Below are 23,516 nucleotides of genomic sequence, written 5' to 3' on the forward strand. Positions count from 1 at the left end.
AAACAATCTCTACTCCTTGAATTATGCAACCTCACAGTGCAGTTTAATTTTTCCAGTTACATTTGCATGCAAATAATATTCTAATCTATCCTGTCTATTGTAATCAATGCCTCATTTCTAGCTGCTGGAACAGAAAAGCATGGAATCCATTAGCACTGCAGTGGTACCTATTTTTTAGGGCCACCTATCTTGTATTGCACATGACTGGAAGGCATCACTATGACAGAGAACCCCACCTATTTCCAGCCTCTGAGTCCAGCTGCATTTTAGTGGCAAAAAACATGTTGTTTCTGCAACACATGTCCTGCTGCAAACTGTCATTTGCCAATTGTCTACTTTATTTTTCTTTCGAATTGCAAGTGTGTTTTGTGAGTGCTTTTTGCTTTTGTATATAGTTGAATATGTTTTGTCATTTCGACTATTTTCCCATTTCAAAATATAGATGTCTCCCTAGTCTGCCACTCACCACCGCTATTGTTCGAATGACCAATGAGGCTTTCCCAATAATGAAATATAATAATTAAAATAATAATATTAATAATAAAATACTTTTTTTTTTTGTTTATAAATGTTTGACCTTACATGTTGTAATGTTGAAGTGATATGTATTCTGACAAAATTACTTTGTCAACCTAACAGAACCTTATATAAAGAGGGCTTATACTCTCGACCATTATCCTTCAGGATGCTTATATGAATTTATTCAGTAAGCAATGCACTAATCACTCATGTCAAAGTTCCAGTATGCTCTCAAAAACCTGAATTTGGTAGAATAAACTGTGTTTTTTTTAGTTGCTGCCCTTTTCTACTACATTTTTATAGCTTTATTGAATATGACACTGAAAATAAATACTCTTTTGGTAAGAAACATGTAGGTACCATGGGCACGATTTTATAACATAAAGTGACGACAAGTAAGCTATGTTCACTTTTAATTGTGGGCCTTATTTCCCACTTAAGTAATTAAAGCCCTGAAACATAACCAACTTTATGTATTGTTTTTCATTGTCTATGTCTCCATGTGTCTGCGTGGGTTTCCTCCCACATCCCAAAAAAAATGCAGTTAGGTTAATCGGCTTTCCCTTAAAAATTGTCCCTAGACTAGGTTAATGACACATGACTATGACCTTAGGTTGTGAGCCCCTTTGAGGGACAGTAGGTGATATTCCAATGGACTTTGAAAAGTGCGTAATATGTTGGCACCATGAAAAAAGTGGCTAATATTAATAATAATATCACGAAAATAGAAAGTCATTGCTGTAAAACATTCCATTCCATTTTTGCTAATTTCTGTTTGTACCTTTTTTCTATAAACATTTGTGTTCTTAAAAATACAAAATATCTGTTCCATAAATCTGGACATTTGTCTTTGGCAAAATACTTTTTGTGCTAATTAAGAACCAAATTGTCCACATGGTAATAAAGCACATAGTGTAAGAAACCAAAAGTACACAGTATCCTCAGTACACATTGTAAGCTAGTCTAGATTGTGCTGTTCTAATGCATCACAGAAGACAACATTATAATGTCAAATAAAAGCTAGTATGGCTAATCACAAAACTGTTGTACTAAAAGGCATAAATCACAATGTACACTTAAATCTACAAAATTTTCAGATTGGCTGTGTTGCTTTGATAATAGTTCTATGTAAATAAAATCATACTTGTTACTATTAGGAAAATTTGAAGTACAACAACAATGAAGAATTATAATGACAAGCACAAATTTTCAGGCAGCAACTACTGTCCAGTAATAAATATATATCTGGTCTATAGTGTAAATAACTTCACCAATGACTTAACTTTTTGCTTGGTAACTTTAAAAATAATAATCCAAGCCACCAATTAAAGTGAGTGGTATGCTTTGTGCACAGCCAGTTGCACTTGAGTGATATAAGAAACATTAAAATAAATGCTTTCAGCAGCAGGAAACCCTTAAATACTTTCCTTATGTTCTATATATATGAATATGTTTTGTCATTGTTACAGCCAAATGCTTTCCATTATTTCACATTTCAAAATTTAGATGTCTCTATAGTCTGCCACTCAACTTACCACCGCCATTGTGGTGGTCATTCAAATGACCAATGAGGCTTTCTCAATAACATAATATAAGAATTAAAATAATAATAAAAATAATGTAAAAAAATAATATTTTTTTAAATGTTTGACATTACATGTTGTGATGTTAAAGTGATATGTATTCTGACAAAATTATTTTGTCAACCTGACAGAACCTTCTATAAAGAGGGCCTATACTCTACCATTATCCACTAGAATGCTTATATGAATTTATTCAGTAAGCAATGCACTATAACCCATGACAAAATCCCAGTATGCCCTCACAAATCTGAATTTGGTAAACTAAACTGTGTTGGTTTTAGTTGCTGCAGTTTTCTACTTTCTTTGTTGAATATGACACTGACAATAAATATTCTTGTTGGTAAGAAACATGTAGGTACCATGGGCACGATTTTAAAATATAAAGTGAGGACAAGTAAGCCATGTTCACTTTCAATTGTGGGCCTTATTTTCCATGTCAGTAATTAAAGCCCTGAAACACAACCAAGTTTATGTATTGTTTATTTATTTTATTTAATACAATATATATTTTATATATACAATGGTCAGTAAATATACCAAAAGTATATATATATATATATATATATATATATATATATATATATATCAGGTTAAACATTTAGATATATATTGGGTTTTGTATACCATTGACCTATCCAATCTTCAGCAGCAGGAAACCCTCAAATATTTTCTTGCAATCTAAAAACCTAATAGACCAGCACAATCCATGGTAGGATAATCTGATAAAATACATGGCACCTCTAGTTTCTAAAGTAAGGAGTGAAGTATAAGCATAAACATATGTAACCATGAGCAGAGATTAAAAATGTCAAGTAGAAGCAAGGTAAGAATACTAAATGTGATAACCGCATGACATTACTTTTTGAACAATAGATCAATAAACAGATAAGTTGATCAGATAAACTGGTAGACAGATTTGTTAAATATGCGGTTTTATCGGTTTACTGACTTATGAGGTGGTATCTGTATGGGAGAATAGACAGAAAACATGCAGGCTTCTGGTATATTCATAAATGCACGTAATAATATCAGAAATGGAACTGTGATTATACAAGAGAAACCCCGTCCAACCCCATCCGAAAGGAGAAAATAGGTGCATGTTAAATTGGCTGCTCTCATTCTAAGAATCCTCTTGAACTATTTCCTTTTTAGAAAATGGCAGGTAAAATACATCACTTATTAGTATAAATACAAAACCACTGCATCCTAGCAGATTATGATGCACACATAGATTGGATCACTTTAACATTTTTTATTTTATTTGCATAAAAACACATTCTGCCATTTCCATTTTATACTACTACATGCCTTGCCTTCATATATAATTTTAAACAAACAACTAACTGCTACTGTAATAATCTATTACAGCTAGGAATACCAGTTTTAAACGTTTCTAAAAAAAACAATGTTTGTGGCACTTCTTAAAACACATACAAGAAAGTCTGGTCTTAGATAAATTCCAATCAGGTTAGATGAAACATTTTATTTTACTGGATTGATTTACCCAGAAGTGGTCTGAGTACTTTAAATGAGCACAGGCTAGCACGAATCCTATATATTTGATAAATCACCCCCCTTATTCCTGCACAACAAACATATGGGAAAAGTATTGTTTAAGAGGAGTTCAAAAAAGCATATAGTTTCATCTGAAAATGAAGCAGCTTTGGTTTATCACACTTTGACATTAGGGTGAATAATGATGGTAGTGTTTATATTTCAATAACTTATTCAATTCTAGTTCAATTGTAGATAGCTTTTGAACTCTGTTGTGAGGACATAGAGTTCCCTCTTGTTATTGTCCTATTAAGTACTTTTCTGTGCCTTCTCAAGCTACTCATTCTACCAAATTTTCCCAAGAATACAAGATTTGCCAAATTCTGAACCCTCAAGATTTTAACAAGACACTTTAGTATCAATAAGAACATTTTGGTATCCTATGAAACAGATCTTTGATCCCAAAGAAAGATCCTGGGTTCCTGAACTGAATGTATTGCCTCCCCTTTTGGTACAGTGACTCCACTGCCTCTGTGAACCTTGTGCTCAAGTGGCCCTTATTTCTCTATGACCTTAGAGTTCTTTAACCCTGCAAACATGTGACTCTGCTTGTTGCTACCTATGCTTGCTTACTTAGTTAGGACTGGAGAATATATATGTATTTACTCAGCTGCTTTTGGCACCAATATGTTTGAGGGCCATAGCTTGTTGCACACACCAGTAAGAGCGGTTTATAAGATATATTCTTTAGTTTTTTTTAGGTTCACACTCCAGTCTAGTAGCTAAACTACAGAAGCTCTACTACCTTGGATGGCATTCTGTTATTTGGCCCCCTGGCCATCCTATTACCACTCCATAAATGTGATGGTTGAAAAAAATAGTACCTTTTTTTTCACCTGGTTATCCTGCCAGTAACATATTTATTGTTTCAAGAATGACAACAATCATTTACAGAACAGTATCTATAGGTATAATAATTACATTTAAAATGAAAAAGGTTAGTTTTTGATGCTATTGATGACACTGTTGGGTCTTTCTGACACCTGAGTCTGTACGACCCATACATATTTTGCAAACATTTCATTTGATTAGATTTATTGGGTGAGTAAACAGCTTTCAGTATCAGCAAACAAGTTAACAATGAATCAGACAATCATTTTATCTATTAGTTTCTTTACTACAAGGATGTTTCTTTATAACACTCCCATCATGCTGGGCATGTGACATCTCACAGCATGCTAGAGAACAGGTTTCTGTGTCTGCTTTGTGTACATGTTTCTTTGATGATCCACAATAAGAATGTTTGAATGCAGGGAAATGTGGATTTTGTTTCTGGTTTTGCTAAACCATGCTAAAAAATCTTCTTCACAAAATGCATTCTTTCTGGCAATTTTCTAAGCTGAAGTCCAAGACAATTTCCTGTAATGGTCTTCTTGCTTAAATTCTAATTATTTTCTATTGTTGTAAACACATTTATATATTGATCTATTTACAGTAACAATTCCCAGCTTTTAAAAACTTTTTTCTGCTTTTTTATTTCTAATAAGGTGATACAAAAATATTTCTAACATATCTTTTTAATTTTTATTTCATGGCATAGTGCCTCCTGAAAAACCAACCAATATTACCTGCTGGTCGAAAAACATGAAAGACCTGACCTGCAAGTGGGTTCCTGGTAGCGAAGGAGAAACTTACTTACACACCAACTATACCCTTAAATACAAACTCAGGTACTGTATAGATTTGTAAAATATGAAAAAAAAAACATGCAGAATCCTAAATATACAAAAGCAGTTCCTGTATCCTTTACATGTTCCTTTAATTGATGTATTTTACATGTTGCTTATTTGCTATGTGCAAATTGAATATACCTAGTTACTACTTCTCAGTAGGATACATTTTTTGATAGGTGCGTGGTGATCAAAAAATGTAAATTTCTGCCAACCTCAAAATGTAAAAGTAGAGGGAAGGAAAGAAAAAAAAAGAAGGGGTTCATTTCTTTCAGGTTTATGTGATAAGCAAGGGATAACAATGATCATAAGAGCGATAACCCGCCTTATTCACTAGGTGAATAATTACAATAAACTTTATATGTCAATGATGATTCCAATATATATTAGGAATTAGTCCACGGAGACTAGACTAGAAAGCAATGTCAAAATCAAAACACCAAAATAAATTAACGGGTCCCGACATGTTTCCCTCTCTGGGCTTCCTTAGAGAACCAACAAGTAACTATAACATAGAGAATTATACTATATTATGTTTGTAAAAATAATTGAAATTTACAACATAAAAGTACATGTAGATACTGAAATATGCAATCCATAATATTAGCAAAAGTAATTATATCAAAGAAATGATAAGTCAAATATCAATGAAATAAGTCAATGAAAAAAGCTAAATTACTGAAAATTCCCTAAGGTTGACACCAAAGTGAGTTTAAAATTTATAAAAAAAATTTTATTATGTTTATTAATATGTTCATTGTTGGAGTCCGGGGGGTCAATATATATGGAGATGGAAGTCTCAGTATATGTATGTATACCATTTCCTTTATTTTGGTGTGCTGATTTTGAAATATTGTTTTCTATAGGAAAACTCTGTCTAGTCTCTGAGGACTGATTCCCAATATATAATGGAATATATATAATGGAATCATCTTTGACATGTACAATTTATTGGTATTATTCACCTAGTAAAAAGGTGGCTTATCGCTCTAATCAGTGTATTCACTTGCTAATCATTGTATATATCTACCAGAAACGAAATCCCTTCTCTTCTATCCTTTCTATCCTTTCCTTCTCCTCTGTCCTTTCCTTCCCTCTACTTCTGAGTAGTTTCCTGTAGGGTTATATGCTTTAGGTGATTTTAGCCATATTAGTGCACTTGTAGCAGCAATAGAGTTTGGAACAGTGAGATCATAATAAAATTTGTACTAACATTTACACTTTCATAACAAGCTTTCCCAGTCCACAGAAATTGCTCCTGAAAATGTAACTATTAGTGCAAATAAAAACGTTTCATGGACATTACTTAACCCTATTGCTGTAAAGTTAAATTTAAGTTTTAAAACCTTACTTAAAAAAGGGCCAGCATGTCTCATTGGCCTTTTAACATTTATGCTAAAAAACATTTTATGCTACATTTTTTTTATTTTTGCTAACATTTTCGTTATGCTGAAAATCTTTTAACATATGATTGATTAAATTATTAAGCTGCAATCAAATGTGTTAATACTTACAAACCCAGTCAGGAAGGGGAGGATTTTTATATTTTCCCAAGATTGATTGCTAGCTTGGGTGATTTAGGAATAACCCGGAAGAAGATAGTGGCACCTGCTGGTTCATCCGCACCAGGAATAAAAAGGAAACCCAGGACAGTGCAGGACAAAATATAATCTGTAAGCAGAGGGAGGGTAAGTATATATTTTTTTAAATGAAAGTTCGGCTTTAATTACTTTTAATTACATAGACTGACTTTGTATTGACACAGCTCATTAACATGGACGTGTTTAAAAATTGTTTTTAGCAAGTTGCATGTGTAGTTTCCTTCCTTCCATCTCCACCTGGTGGCTTAAAACACACAAACAGTATTGCTGTCCCAGTTGCCCAACCTTCTTTCACAGTACATTCAAAGAACTTTTTTGTTTCATCTCATTTCATATTCTTGATTTTTCTAACACAACACATTTTAAAATAAATATGTTTGCACTCGTTAAAAAAAATGCCTTGTGAAATAAAGTTTCATATTATAGTAATTGTATAATTCGATCTTAGCATATGCAACTAGAGCAATTGTGTCTGCAAATTGACAGAAAGAAGTGATTGTCAAAATAAGTCCAATTATAAGAACTTGTTATTTATTCCAAAATGTATATTTTTTTAGATGGTATGGCAGAGATAATACATGTCAGGAATATCATACCGTGGGCCAGTATTCTTGCCACATCCCTAAGGATCTTGCCCTTTTTACACCATATGAGATTTGGGTGGAGGCTTCAAACAGACTGGGATCCACCACGTCTGACATAATAACCCTGGATATTCTTGATGTGGGTAAGATACATTAGAGCATCTTCTATGCTCTGGAATTAAAGAGCATTCAAATTATATTATGTAAATCTCTTTGTGCTATGTTATTGCAATAATTTAAATGATCTGAATATGTATATCTTAGTTAGGAAGAACTAAGTGTAATGTTATCTTGCTTAATGGCTTACAGTGTAATGTTAACTTGCTTCTGTATACATTTTATAGCTAATGTGTATTTGAGCATGTTATGATAGTTAGGGACTGCTTGTAGTGCTGATGGTTCTCTTTGCATGTTTCATGTGTTCTCTTTTAGCAAACTTTTATAGACTTCCCATTTTTGACCATGCAAACAACATAAAGTACGCACCTTACCTGAAGTTACCTGGGCTTACCTGGCACCTTACCTGGGCTGTGGTCCAGTCCAGCTGTATCAAAATAATATTCTGCATGTCCCACCATCCCAAGCACTCAAGCTCTACTACTTACTCTACTAGATACAAGTGCTTCCCCAAAACAGAGATGACCAAATCTGCCTGCACCCTCTCAAAGCCCACAAAATCATGTTGTAGAGCTCAGTGACTGTTTGGGAAATTAGGTTTGTCAGTTTCATCATGCTCTCTGAGACAAGTAGCTATGCCTATATAGTTACCATTAAAAGACAGACCAGCTATACAGTGCCCCTTTCTATCCCTCTATTTTGAGATTTAGCAAAGGCTCAGTTTAGGTCATCTCACACCCTCATAGCTCTCCTTTTCAAACAACCCGAGTTTCATCCCAGGCCTAGAACCTAAGCAATGTTTTGGTGGACCACTATGGGATTCCTGCAGTGGATTTATTTACACCTCGCAATAGAATCCTTACACAACCAGGACACATGTTAACTTTTCCAAACTTTCTGAGAAAATTAGGATCCTACTTGTCCATCCCTGTTAAATATTTCTAAAGTTGGTGGAGGCAAATTACAATGAAATGTGGAGTGGGGGCAAATTAAAATGGTATCTGACTAGCTGACCTAGTTACACGCTTTTATGATAGGAGTCTCACCCAAATGTTTCCATGCCTGTGGTCAGGAAGACACAATGACCCTGATTTATTAAAGTTCTCCAAGGCTGGAAACAATAAATAAATAGCTAACAAATAGTTTGACTTTTAGGAAATTCATTACAGGTTTGCTGGATTACCCAGCTTCACTGATGAAAGTGTATTTTGCCTTGGAGAACTTTATATAAATCAGGGCCACTACATTTGAAGGACTTGTCCTAAGGCGTGCAGATTTTGCATTAGAATTTACAATTTTTCTTTTATTCTCTTACCTAATGCAACTTGCTTAGGTAATTTTCTGAAGCTCTCTTAAACTGATATTCTCCTTTCTTTACAACTTCTTTACATCTGCCTTCTAAGAGGGTTCCTTATTCCTTACTTCCTTGCAACATTTTTTCTTTAATTCCTTCACCTTTCCACTTATCTCAAATATGTTATGCTGCAGAGAGTTACCAGGGTAATTTGTTTTTTGTTTGTCCTCTGAAGAGCATGCAACTTATTTCAAAATTTCAAGATATCCTTTATCTTTAATTTTCCTGTACAGTTTCTATGTATTGCATTGTATAAAAATCATTGACACTATGTCTCCCGTTTTTGATGACCAGACATTTTGCAATCTAGTCTTTTCTGCATAGTTGTTATCCTTGATCCATTTTTAGGAAACACTATTGGAAAACAAAAAATAAACGAATAAAGAAAAGAGGAAAACATGGGGCATCAACATAATACAAATGATAAAGGTCTTCTGTTTTATAAATAAAACACATACGTAAATACATACATCACAGTTTCCTGTGCATAAATGTTCTTTCTCATTTACATTTTTTGTTATTAATGTAAATACTTTTCATGTTTTCTATCTGAATAAAAAAATGCAACAATGATGGGACAGAACTTTACAGATTTATACTTAAGTCAAATTTAAACTATGTTTGGCATATTTATGCAGTCACCACAGATCCACCATCAGATGTTCATGTAAGTCGAGTCGGCGACTTAGAGGATCAGCTGAGTGTTCGATGGAGTTCCCCACCAGCTTTGAAGGACTTTTTGTTTCAAGCTAAATACCAGATTCGATACAGAGTAGAAGATAGTTCAGAATGGAAGGTAAGAAAAATTTACTGTGTGTCTAAAAACCATAAACACAATGGGCCTGAATTAATTTAGCTCTCCAAGACTAGATGACCATAAGAGAACTGGGGTGATCCAGCCAACTTGGATTGAATCTGGTCCAGGATTGACAACATTTGCCAACTAGTAGTAGTTTACTTTTTAGGAAATCCATTCCACGTTTACTGGATCATCCATGTTCTCTCATGATGATAGTCTTCAGTCTTGGAGAACTTTATTAAATCTTGCCCAATGAATTAGACTATTTTATATTTGTAATGTGTGTTAGAGATGATATTCCTGTCAGGGATCCTAAAATTACATTTTTTAAAATAATATATTTATTAGGTCCCTATTTGCATTTTGTGACATTTCCCAATAGGTTTATAATGCTAATTGAAAGCAAAACAAATTGATAGGCTGTAGTATGCCTTCAAATATAAACTAGGATATTAGACTCTCTATTTGTAACTATTCCTAGGCTGCAGATGTTTGTTAAGATTAATCCATGGAAATGAGCAGATGCTTAAAAGTCAGCAACAAATGGTAAAAAAACAAAATATGGCCTGGCGATGGTAAAGTGTTACATATTAAAAATTATCCAATTTGTTGTTTGTAGTTGCATTTATCTAGCTACTTTTTACTTTACTTTTATTTTTGGAAATGTCATCTTATCAGTCAGAAAAAAAATGTTGTTCCCCTTAAAAATTAGAATATGCCAGTCTAGCACGCCAGCATGCTCTTAATTTTTAGGGTAACGTGCTTAAACTGTTATGGCAAGTTGCCTATATGTTTGCAGCTCTTATGAGATTTAAAAAAAAAAAAAGAAAAAAGAAAGAAAATATATATATATTTAATACTGCTTGTTTGGTTGTTTTGTATTTATATTTTGCAGGTGGTGGATGATGTGGGTAACCAGACTTCCTGTCGTCTTGCTGGATTAAAACCAGGAACTGTGTACTTTGTTCAGGTTCGGTGTAACCCATTTGGGATCTATGGATCAAAGAAGGCAGGCATCTGGAGTGACTGGAGCAATCCAACTGCTGCATCTACTCCAAGAAGTGGTTAGTTATGCCTTGGTTCTAAAAATTAAATGTGATATAAACAAAGACATGTTTGTCAGTTAAGCTACGTACACACGTCAGATTTTTATCGCCCGATAATCGGCATCGGCCAATTATCGGGCGAAAATCTGCCGTGTGTACAGTCGGTGTCGTCCATCGTCCGGACGACCGACCTGCCGGATCCACGGACGATGGACGACAGCCGATCCTAATGAAAGGGAAGGGGAGAGCGCGCAGCAGGGTGCCGCTCCGTCGCTCTCCCCCTCCCCTCTCCATAGAGCATGAACGGTGCTGTATGTACAGCACCGTTCATGCATCGTGCACTCCCTTGTCGTTGGAAAGGATCGTGAAAGATCCTTTCCAACGACAAAAATTGGAAGTGTGTACTCAGCTTTAGATCTGTGTGGTCTCAAGCTCTTTGCTTGTATCTTAACTAGTACTTTTTTCATTCTATTTGTGTAACTAGCTTTCAGATACTTTTACTTCCCATTTGCACGAGCTGTAATGCTGTATACTTGGTACAAGTCTGCATGAGTACATAAAATTTCTAGAAATGTGGCCAATCAGAATAATTTTCACTTTTATTCAAGGCAAATATCTATAAAGCAGACTTTTAAGGATATAACACAATATCATATTCTACAATATTATACAGAATATAGTAGGTATGTGTTCAAAAAAAGTGTATAAAACACATTTTGACATGCAAAGATACACCAAAAAAGGATGATTTTTAATGTTCTGTATATTTCTTTAGTGCATAAATATAGGCTATAATGCTAATATGTTGTTTTTCATAACCTTATTTAAGTAATTGATGGTGCCATAAGAAGTCCAATTTAAACAGTTAATTACTATGTATTTTTGGTAAATTCCTAGATAAAGTACCAGCTATCTTGAATATATGTATAAATTATTTCAACATAAAAATTTAACATTTTCAAAATAGAAATATTCATTTTTAACAATTTGACCATTTTTTTATTTCTTTACAGATAATGTGTTGTACTTATAGCATATCTAACTAATCCTAAAATTTATTGAGATTAGGATGTTTTATTAAAGTAAAAATACTATTAATATTAACTAAAGGTTACTGTATGTGTGCATTAGGCATATAGGGATCAATAGATATGTATGCTTCATTCTTCCATTTGTAGTCACAAGAATTTATTGGTTTCTTTTAAAAGTCTATTTACTGTTACTCCTGCCATGAAAATGGTATGGCACATGTTTTTTCCGTCTGTAAAATAACCATTTAACTGCATTTTAACATACCTTTCAGGAAAAGCATTTGAATATTTTACAGGAATTGAGGCTACAGGCTATTATTTCAGGCCATTTGTTCCTGGTGTTCACTTTCAATAAAGGAATGTCAGTCTTTTACTTACAGAACAAAAGATCACATTTAGTAAACATTCAGTGGGCAGCTATCTCTTTTCACTAAACTATTCAGAGAAATATGAAAAATACTATTGTACAACCAAATAAATTCATAGGTTTATCCAATCTCCCAAAAATGTCATGTTAAAATATCATCTTCCTGACATTCTTCCAACATAATTGAACCAGTCGTGTCTCTAAAGCACACAGTACACATTTTTAAAACTCTTTAGGTTAAAATGCTAGAAGTTTGAGAGATATCATTACAGTCTTGTTTGACTTCAAGTTGACTTCAAGCTTGTCACCCTGATCTTCAATGGCGGATGTAGCCAACATTGGGCCCCTATGTAGAACGTGACACATTTGGGGCCCCTGTTGGCTGAGGAGGGTTCATTGCAGTGGTACACTTTTCACCACCCTGTCACCCCCCGCTGATATTCACTAAGGCTTTTCTCATACAGGCATAAAGTACAGATATTTGTTTTATATTTTTGAAGCTTTCCCAATGCTTGTCAAAGGCTAGGTGACTTTTTAAAAAAACAAAACAAAAAACAAATGGTTGACTACACATAAAAAACAAAATACATTTGCAACACTTTGTATTGCTTTTGATCTAGCTTCAACATTTGGTAGACATTGCTAAGCTTGCCAATTGTCAAAAGTCAATAGAAAGAATGTCAAAAATACCCTCTAAATGCTTGCAAGGCATCCAGCAAGTGGTTTAACAGCTTTCAAAAGAAATATTTTTTTTTTTTAAATGCCCAGTGTTCTGAAAGATTTGGGCAATGTTTTATACACATATGCTAATTGCAATCATAATGCATACTAATCCCAAAGACATTTACAAATATTTTAAAATACTTTTCTTTTAACTCCTGAGTGAACTTAACATTACTGAATTCTTGACTCAGAGTTTGGGGGCTGTTTACTTCACTTATTGGGCCAGATTTAAAAATGCGATGGAGAGGATACACTTTCCAAAGTGAAGCTGGGTGATCAATCAAACCTGGAATGGATCTGGTCCAGGATTGAAAACATTTGCTAACAAGTAGAAAATGACTTACAAGAAATGAATTCCAGGTTTGCTGGATCACTCATCTTTACTGTGGAATATGTCACCTCTCAAGCCTTGGAGAGCTTTTATAAGACAGGCCCATTTTCCACTACTCTGTAGTTTTTTAACACTTAATCAGGGTTTAGAAAAAAATTCTGTTTTAAGATGTTTAAATTAGTCTTATTTAATTGTTTGTTTGCAGTAAACACCATGCGATAGAAAATAACTTCTGTAGTAAACCAGTGCCTATGTTTATAGTTCATTATCTTGTCCATTATTTGCCCTATATATATTGAATAGCTTGTGGTCTGGGTTTTCCATGACACTAACACTGACACACTCTTGTGGTATACCATTACCTTCTGAACTGTCAAAAGCTGACAATATTTGGAGCAGATAGGATTTTGTCTAAATTGGCTGTGCACTTAATAGTCTACAGACTGCTCTTTATCCTAGTCAAGAATGTCTTAACTATGCTTCGACACCTGGTGTTCTTGCAAAAAAGCCAGTTTTCAAAATTATTTCCCAGTTGGGAAATACCTCTTGTTTTTTATACATTATCAGCTGCCAGCAGATTTCAACAGTTCTCTGTTTCATAATTATTAACCTATCTCCATGTTATTATTTTCCGGTTTTTATAATCCTGGATATAAACAGGATTTGAAGAAAACAGCCCTGCTAACTCCCATGACAAGTTATTTAAAACATATACACATATATAGTTCTCCTTCAAATCTGAGTTGATGAAACAGTTATAAAAACATTATTTAGAACAATAATAGAACAAATAGATATATTTTAATATTTCTCTGTTTGGACTGGAAAGTGATTGCATTTAAACCCCTCTATTATACAGATGTGGTATATTTCATGGGGATATTTTTTGACAGGTTTAATGTCATATGTGAGTCAAGGGATTTACCAGATGAAAATAAAAGTAGCTAAAATGGTTGTTTTTGATAATAAGGACCTATTTTAATAAAGATCTCCAAGACCTGAAAAAAAACACTTTTATCAATGAACCTGGGTGATCCTGCAAACCTGGAATGGATTTCTAAAAAATAATTTGCTATTAGCAAATGTTCATTCCTGGACCATATCAATTCCAGGTTTGCTGGATCACCCAGGTTCATTGATGAAAGTGTATCTTCTCCAGTCTTGAGGCGCTATAATAAATCAAGCCTCAAAGATCATTGTTCTTTTATTGCTCATAAATAATTTGTTTGACATCATAAAGGTTGGCTTCTTTATACATAAAGTACAGGGATATCATTTGTGTTGGGAGGTTATGGTAAGATAACACTATCAGAAAACTGTGCATTGTGGTAGTAGGTTTGTGGGTGAGCTGTATAGCAGGGTCTAAGAAGTATGATTTTTGTAGCTCCATAATGCAATATGTCCTGAAAAACTGTCCACAATATTATATGTATATATTTTTTTTTCAAACTACTCAGCACAGTACACTCTCCTAATCTCTCTGTTGGAGCCGAGTTTGACTCCACACAGACGGATCCCTACAGAAGCAATTAAGAAGCTGGGGCAACCTTATCTAGCTCTTCTATACCATTACATACTATGGGGAGTATGTAATAGGAGCTCCTAAGGTAGGCAGATACAGGTTTCGTGGAAGCAGGATGTCATATATCATATTATTCTTTCAGTAATGTGTTTGCTCTAATCTATTCTAATGAATGTATAAATATTATTATTATTTATTGGTTAGTAATTTTACATTTTAGGGTGTATTTAGTAGTTCAGTGATAATATCAGTTGACATGTTTGATTTGTATTTTTAACAGAAAGGATTACCGGAGTATGTGATCCCAAGAGTGGGGAACAAAATTCTACATTAAGACGGGAATTAAAACAGTTCTTTGGCTGGGTGAAGAAACATGCATACGGCTGCTCTAACCTTAGCATTAAATTATATGACCAGTGGAGAGTGTGGCTTCAGAAATCACACAAAACACGGAACCAGGTAGGTAAGGAAAATTAATTTCTATTATTTTAAAACTATTAATAACTTGACTAGGAAATATTATGGTGGTGGTCATTTACAAAACAGTAAATTACTCTGACATCAGAAATTTTATGGAAACATTATGTTTAGAAGTGTTCATTTAAATTTAGAGGAAATTAAAACATTGATTTTCCTACTTTAAAAACAATCACAACTATTATGTGCAGGAAAGTTTTTGTATATCATGTTTATAGAAAAAAATTTGTTTATAGAGGGTAATTTAGTAAGGTTAAGTGAGGTAACATTTGCCGTGAACTTCTATCATCAGCAAAAATTCTTGTTTCTTCAGTTAATCCAGACATGACTGGATGTTTAACTTATAATTTTTTTTCACCTCACTTTTTTAGTATATACTTCACTTTCTTAATGTCTCATTGAGTTATGCTTTAGACTGTTAAGATTGGAATGATCTATAAGATAAAAAATATTTAAGTCAAAATTAAAAATGAAGTTTTGGAATGCATTGAGGAGACACCTGCCCTGTGCTTTGTTTAGCATCCAAAGAAAACTTTAGCCCACCCACTGCATAAATTACATTTGTACCACAAAATATTATTTTGTTCGAATTTCCCACCTTCTGCATTCTGCTTGCTTGTATTGACTAGTAGTGACTTGTATTGGCAAGCACAAACAGCAGGATATCTCATGAATACGTCATTTATCTGGAGAGGGGATTACTCTTGGGCTCAGTCCTCTGTAAACCATCTCACCATCATCCAACCTCTCCAGAAACTTCACTGAGCCCTAATCAGTCCCCATAAGTAGCCCTCCTCAATGCTCATGGCCGACTTCCCACCTCACTGAAGAGTAAGCCCATTTCACAAAGTCAGTTGCTGCAGGATCCTGTCCTGTTGCGCCAATGAACAGGCTTCTTTCCTCAGATGACTTACACCTACTTAGGCCCTATGGCCTATCTTGATCCAAGGTTAGCAAGGCAAAAGACCTTATTGCCTATGCTGATTTGGCCACACAGGTTCTGTTACCCACTGATCCATGGCTAGCTCTCCATTTGTTGGAAACGTCCAGATATTTATCTCTGAGTGACAACCTACCTCCCTGGGCACCAATTTCCCCTATTGGCTTCGGGGACAAGTATCAATCACTGGTGATTAGTCACTCCTCTGTACCGCTTACATGGAGATCTTCCTGGCAACAGGAGGAAGCAGCCAATCAGCCAGCTTGGAACATCTCCTGCTATAGGCTAACTACAAGCCTCTGCCTGACATGACAACAGGTATTAACTGAGCTATTTAGTTCAGTGGAAATTTACAAGCACCTGGTTTATGTTAGAAAGCAAGTGAACATTTAAAGTTTAATCAGGGCTACCTTATAGAACAGGTGCCATGGCAGTGCCATAGGATAGTGCCATAGGATAAAATAACATTTATTCTTTATTTCACTTTAGTTTATATAAATTAATGCCAGTATAGTATACTGGTAAGTACTATATACAAAGACATGGTAATCTTCAAAGTTTAATCCCTTTTTTCCCCTGGTTTTAGGAAGCCAATCTCTTATTTAATGCCAAGGAATGATTTGCATTGAAGGAATCCATTTATTTTATCTGAGGTTTCCCCTAAATATATTTTTTTCTGAGGTTAAGTAAAACTAAGAAAACAAATATAGCAACTTGTTGGGCCCAAAATCCAGATAAAGCAAACAGTTTTTTTAAACAAAAAACACTTTATGAGAATTGTCCTTGTCTTGAGAACTTTCATCAGTGAATCTGCGTGATCCAGCAAACCTAGAAAAGATCTGGTCCAGGATTGAAAACATTTGCTAACAAACAGCAAATTACTTTTACGAAATCTTTTCCATGTTTGCTGGATCACCCAGGTACACTGGTAAAAGTGTATCTTCTTTAGGTTCGGCCCCATGTTTCTGAATCAGTGTGTCACTAAACTTTATGTAAAACTTTAACTGTTCCCATCTACTTTACCTTTCACATTTGGCACTGTCACAGTTTGAATCACTGGGAAAGTAACTGCATTGGATTACCTATGCCGCTGGCACTTTGGTGATCCCTTTAATATTGTTTCATGTCACTAGCTTAATTCAGTATGTCAGGCAAAAAAATCTGCAATGACAACTTCAAGGTATTTAGATCCCCCATGGCAGAAAAAGCTTTAACAAAAAGATGAATATATAGGAATTTCCATCTTACTTTATTCCACTCACCTTAGTTGATTTTTGCTTGACAGCCCTTTAGGTTTTGAGAACAGACTGTTATTTCTACAAACTATACTGCAAATGCTTTTCTAAGTGTCCAAAGCAGGGGAATGTGAGCTTTGGAGTAGCCGAAAGGCTTCAAAGGATTAGGCTAAGGATTTAATACGGGATGCAGTGTAACTTCATAGGCATACAAGATGCTTTTACCCATATGTTCATTTTTGTTGAGGAGACAAGTTAATCTCTGTGGTATGGATGTCACAGGACCTACATAGATCACATTGTGTTCTATCATAAAAAGGTATTGTTAAATTTCACATCAAAATAACTCTTAATTTGTTGTAGGTAACAAAGGAACTGTGTAATGAATAGTTTCAAATAGCCCTAAACTCATGCGTACATAACTGTGAACATAAAATGTTTGCCCCTTGAGATTTTCTTTTTTTTAAGTTTTTTGACATTGGTTAAATCTTTTTGTTTTGTTTTAAGAGGTATGAATGGAATCTGTGAGAAAAATAATGGCGCCATAATTTTCTTATTTCCTGAATGAGAAATTGTGGAGTTGGAAGCTTTTTTAACTAGTATGCATCCCTGTAGTCAAAACCCAACAGAATTCACGGTTTCTGACATGATTTGGGACAGTTTCTCTTTAATCCCCCTTGCTTTCTAATTATCAAAATTTTTAATCAAAATTTATACAATACTACGTAATTATAAATCATAATTATAAAAATAATGAAAAATTAGACCACAACAATGTAAGTTATCTAAAAAAAATATTTTATCAAAAATTTCTCACTAAAATTTTCCAAACAAGGGTGCAATAATACTGATAAATAGCCACAATAGCCCTGACCTAGCAATGGCTTAATGAGGGATAGCACTGAAGATGTTGCCAGTCCATAATGGCTGTATCTGGGGTTGAACTGCGTCCCTTTTCCAGTGTAAAGTACTGTATTCCAGATGTAGCCAGATGAGGATTCGCACAGCATATACGTTTTCACGCCAAATTGTGCCCTCTTGACGCAATGTACTGCACCCAGCTGAGCCTCCCCTTGTAACCCATTAGACTTTCGTCAATGCTGACATCTCTTTCTGGCACATAGGTTTGCAGGAAATTTTGGAGAATCATCTGAGACAATTCCCCAGTTTTGGTGCAGGATGGGTAGTCTCATCAAATTCTTCATTGTTTGCGAAGTGCAGGTACTTCATGATGAGGGAAAAGCGGTATTCTGGCATGATGGTGCCAAAGAATGGAGTGACAATCATTTTATTCTTGGACCAGTACCACTTCTGCACGGGTTTGCCCACAACTCCCTGCAGGATCACCAAGCCCAAAAACAACCAAATGTCATCCTTGGTCACAGGTTCCCACTTTCTGCTTGCAAACCTCAGGTGTGGAGCACCTTGTTGTCCAGCGCACCTGCATAAAACAAAATAAAAAGGTATTTTAGGATATGTTCTTTTATAGTGTGAAGGTTGCAAGTAATTAGTTAGCAAACACAGAGCAGCATATATGTTTGCATAAAACAAAAAAATAGCAAAAAATTTCAAAACGTTAGCACAGAGCAGCACAGATGTTGGCATAAAAAATTGAAGAAGTTAGAAAACACAAAGCAGCATACATGTTTGCATAAAAAAAATTAGCAAAAAATTTCAAAAAGTTAGCAAACACAGAGCAGCACACGTTTGCATAAAAAAAATTTAGCAAAAAATTTCAAAAAGTTACCAAACACAAGAGCGGCTTACCTGTTTGTCTCTGCAACAATTTTTTCGATAACTTCATCTGTCAAAAACAAGTTCAGGTATGCCAGGGGGTCGTCGCATTCAGCCTCAATTTTCATCCCAGGTGCGCCGGTAAATGGAAATCTTGGCGGTGCTGCCTGGTCCACATCAAGGTCAACAGGACACTTGTGCGCACAGCACTGACCTCAGGTTCAGAATCGTTGCTGTCTGATGACAAATTTCCTGTTAGATCACTATCATTCGATTCCACAAGGGACTCCAAATCGCTATCGCTGCTTTCAAGTTCCCTTAAAACAGCACTTGCGCTGGCGAGATGCCTTTTGGATGCCATGTGGTCTCCAGCAATCAGTCAGGAGCAATCAAGGTCAAAGACAAAGTGATGAAATTATACATTCAGGAAGTGATTTATAAGCCATCAAAAGGTCACATCAAGGTCAGGGCTAATAGTGGGCAAAATGTAAATCAGGGCACTGATCAATGACGCTTGGTGCACTAAAATGTGTTTTGATACTTTTATTTTATGTTTTGTGGTGTATTTTACAGTAAAAAAAATTTAAAAGCAGATTACATAGTAAATTACTCTGTAATATGCTTTTCAATTTCCCGCCCAGCCACGCCCCCGACGGACCGGCGCCCCAGCATCACAGCGGGATCGTCCGATCGCCACTGGAGCACGGGGCACAGGTAAGGGGGGCTTCCAAAGTTACCCCAAGTGTGACTCGGGGTTACCGCTTTCTGCAAGTTTTTTTCCACCCCGAGTCACACTCAGGATTACCGCTAGGGGGGTTAAATCAAAACATTTCTGCAATATTTTTTTTTGTTTATTTAGCTAAACCAGCGGTGCCGAATCTACAGGCCGCGAGCCATATCCAGCCTGTAAAGCTGCTAGTTCAGGCCTTCTCCTCAAACCCACTCTGGTCAATGTTTTATGGGGGAAGGGCGCACGCATCTCCTATATTTTCTCTGAGATTGTGCTACCAGGAGAGGGAACTTCCTGAGCATGCTTAGTGTTAGCTTCCTGAGAGTGGGCGTGTACTTATGATGTCAGCAATCAGCTGTGTCTGCTCCCCGACCACCTTGTACTGTGTCCAGGCAGCTAAAAAACTTCATATGTCCTGCACCGATTGTCATAGAAATTCTAAATTTTCAGGGTACACAGGGGACCCTGAGAGCTGCCACTAAACCACATTTCAGCCCCCTACACATAACAATTTGCCAGATACAGGGTCACAAGCATTAAATCCTTACAATCACGGATATTTTTACATTAAGGGGGGCTATTTCAAGACCAGGGTCCCCAAATTGAGTTTGGATGTTAGGGACCCCCGGGGGCCACTTCCATGGCAACAAGCATTAGGGTACTACCAATCGGCTCTGGGCTGTGGTGCCCCATGTATTTACTTGTTCGTTCAGAAAACTTCATGGCTGTGTTCTGACTGGGGTTGAGGTTGCAGTGTGGTTACCCCTTCCTCATGCCATAGAACCCTGCCTAGAGGGACAACACTCAGTACCGCTTACTGCCTCCTGGAGTTAAATCTGCAGTGTGACGGACTGAGCAGCTGGTGGGTTACCTGTTACACATACAGTAGCTGGCCACTTACCTTCTCTGAACGCCATTTTCTCTAGAACAGAGGGATGTTGGCTGTAAGGCCCTGGTCAGCACCAGTCCTCACCAGACACCAGTCCCTTAATCTATCAACTCAGTCTTTTTCTTTAGTAAGCCCCCGTTCAGCCTCAGGAGACAGGTTGCGTCCTCCAGCACTCAGTTTTCCTCAGGACCTACTGCGCAAAGGATAGTATTTGGGGATGGACTGACAGCAGATTAGGAGCCCACAGATAACAGCACAAGAATATCAGGTGATCCAAAATACAAGCCAATGTCAAACTGTGTAATGAGTTCATCAAGCAAAGTACAGCCCACAGGGCACTAAATCCTAAAACTTCTCTGCTACTGCTACTGCTACTGCAGTCGCCAGAGCGAATAGGCCGAGCACACCCTCCTGAGGTGTAGCATTAGCTGCTGATTTAAATAACAGGACATGAAAGCAGTCTAGGTAAGACAGTTACCCTATAAGTCACTCTATTTATTTTTTTCAGCACTAGGGTATGGACCAATGAATTTAAGTCCCCTGGAACAAATTCTGGTTCTTTGGATCGATGTTGATCAGCAAATCGTTCCTGCTGGCCAGAAGCCTGCTTTAAATTCTGCTGGTCTTGAGACCAGATTGTGGTCATGTGGGTAAGCCAATCTTCCAAAGAAGGCATGTTGGAGGGGGGACCAGAAAGAGAAGAGAAATGTGGATTCCAACCACCAAGACATTGAAATGGAGACATTTTGGTAGAGGAATGTACAGAGTTGTATGGAAGATAAATCGCATATTCCTCCTGACAACCTGAAACAAAAGAGCGGAGGTACTGCTCCAAAGATTGATTAGTCCTCTCAGTCTGGCCATTTGTTTCAGGATGGAAACCTGAGGAGAAGGAAAGAAAAATGCCTAAACATGCACAGAATGAACGCCACAATTGAGATACAAACTGCACACCTCTAAGACTACATTATCTGGGATACCATTCAAGAGGAAAATATTTTCAATGAACAATTGTGATAATTCTTTAGCAGTAGGCAATTTGTAAAGGGGTATAAAGTGTGCCATTTTACTAAACCGATCCATCATCGCCCAAACTACAGTGCATGCTCTGGAAACCAGTAGATCCACTGTGAAATCCATAGTGGCTGTAGGGTCCCAGCCAGGGCTAAGCGGGGTGTCTTACTATGAGCACAAGTAGTGTGAGCCTTTAAAAATGCTTGAGTATCCTCAGGAAGGGAGTGTAGCTGGTACACACGGAGTTCCGGTAGCGCAATGTCTTTTTCTCTCCCAAGTGTCCAGTAACCTTAGAATTATGAAACTGTTGGAGACCCTGCAGGTGGAGAGGTAGTGGCACATATAACTGACCTGAGAGATTTCCTGGAGGTGGGTCAGACTGGTGAGGCTCTAAAATCTAAATCAGGTGAGAGCTGACTGGTAGACAATACCCTGAGCACACAGTGAGTCGGGAGGACAGATTCAGGAATATATTCTGCACAGGAGCTTGCTTAAGGAAAATTACGAGATAAAGCAACTTTTTGGACCCAGGTCTGTATGTGATGGAAAAATTAAATAGTGAAATAAAAATGCCCAACGTGCTTGTCGGGAATTTAATTTTTTGGCACCCTCTATGTATTCCAGATTTTTATGGTCTGTAAATACAGTCACTGGATGCTCTGCTTTTTCCAACTAATGTCTCCAATCCTCAAAAGCTAACTTGATTGCCAGGAGTTCTCGGTTCCCAATATCATAATTTTGTTCTGCTGGAGAGAATTTTAGGGAAGAGAAGGCAAATTGATATAAAAGTTCAGGATTTCCACAGTATTGAGTTAAAATTACTCCAACCCTAAACTCAGAGGCACCCACCTCCAGAAAGAAGGGTTGCTGAATTTCTGGATATACAAGGATAGGGGTGAAGCAGAAAGACACATTCAGTTTTTTAAAAGCTTCACAAGCCTAGGCAGGCCACTGGGAAGGATCTGCTCCAGTCAGATCGGTAAGGGGAGTGACCAAGACAGAAAAACCTCCTTTTTAATAAACAAAAACCTAGCAAAACAAACCTAGGAACCTCTGTAGGGCTTTGAAGTTGGTAGGCTAAGGCCAATCAAGGACAGCAGTGACCTTAGCTGGGTCCATCGTCAGGCCCTGATCAGAAACAATGTAACCCAGAAAAGGGACTTGTTGGACTTTAAAACAAACTTTTCTAGTTCGGCATACAAATGGATCTCCCTAAGTATCTGGAGGACCGACCCTAACATGAGCACAATGCTGAACCAAAGACTGCTGGGGCATTGCATACACTAAATGGCATAACCAGGTACTAATGATGCCCATTCCTAGTATTAAATGCAGTCTTCCACTCATCCCACTGCCTTTTTCTAATAAGGTTGTAGGCCCCCCTAAGGTCTAGTTTGGTAAAAATGTGGGCATCTTTAACCTGGCCAAACAAGTCATCAATACAAAGTGAAGGGTACCTGTTTTTGACAGTAATTATGTTCAACCTTCTGTAGTCTGTACATGGTCTTAGGTTTGCATCTTTTTTCTCAAAAAAAAAAAAAAAAAAAAAAAAAAAAAAAAAGCCAGCCCCAAACAGGGGATGTAGAAGGGTGGATAAATCATTTTTCCTAATTTTCTTTAATAAAAGCTTTCATGGCTAAATTGTCAGGGCCTGTGAGATTGTAGAGGTGCCCTCAGGGTGGCATTGTACCTGGAA

At 36.4% G+C, this 23,516-nt stretch overlaps 1 protein-coding gene across 2 annotated transcripts in view; it reads left to right on the forward strand.

Moving 5' to 3' along the window:
- Positions 1-23,516, forward strand: part of CRLF1 (cytokine receptor like factor 1) — a 76,115-nt gene that overhangs the window by 43,051 nt on the left and 9,548 nt on the right. The window contains exons 3-7 of one of the 2 annotated variants that reach the window (XM_072407087.1): positions 5,197-5,326; positions 7,485-7,654; positions 9,621-9,778; positions 10,677-10,845; positions 15,082-15,264. In XM_072407087.1, coding sequence (XP_072263188.1) covers positions 5,197-5,326; positions 7,485-7,654; positions 9,621-9,778; positions 10,677-10,845; positions 15,082-15,264 — 810 coding nt within the window. The remainder of the gene's footprint in view (positions 1-5,196; positions 5,327-7,484; positions 7,655-9,620; positions 9,779-10,676; positions 10,846-15,081; positions 15,265-23,516) is intronic. The other variant, XM_072407086.1, reaches the window with a different exon arrangement.

The sequence above is a fragment of the Pyxicephalus adspersus genome, chromosome 3 (genome assembly GCF_032062135.1).
Source record: "Pyxicephalus adspersus chromosome 3, UCB_Pads_2.0, whole genome shotgun sequence".
Lineage (NCBI taxonomy): Eukaryota > Metazoa > Chordata > Amphibia > Anura > Pyxicephalidae > Pyxicephalus > Pyxicephalus adspersus.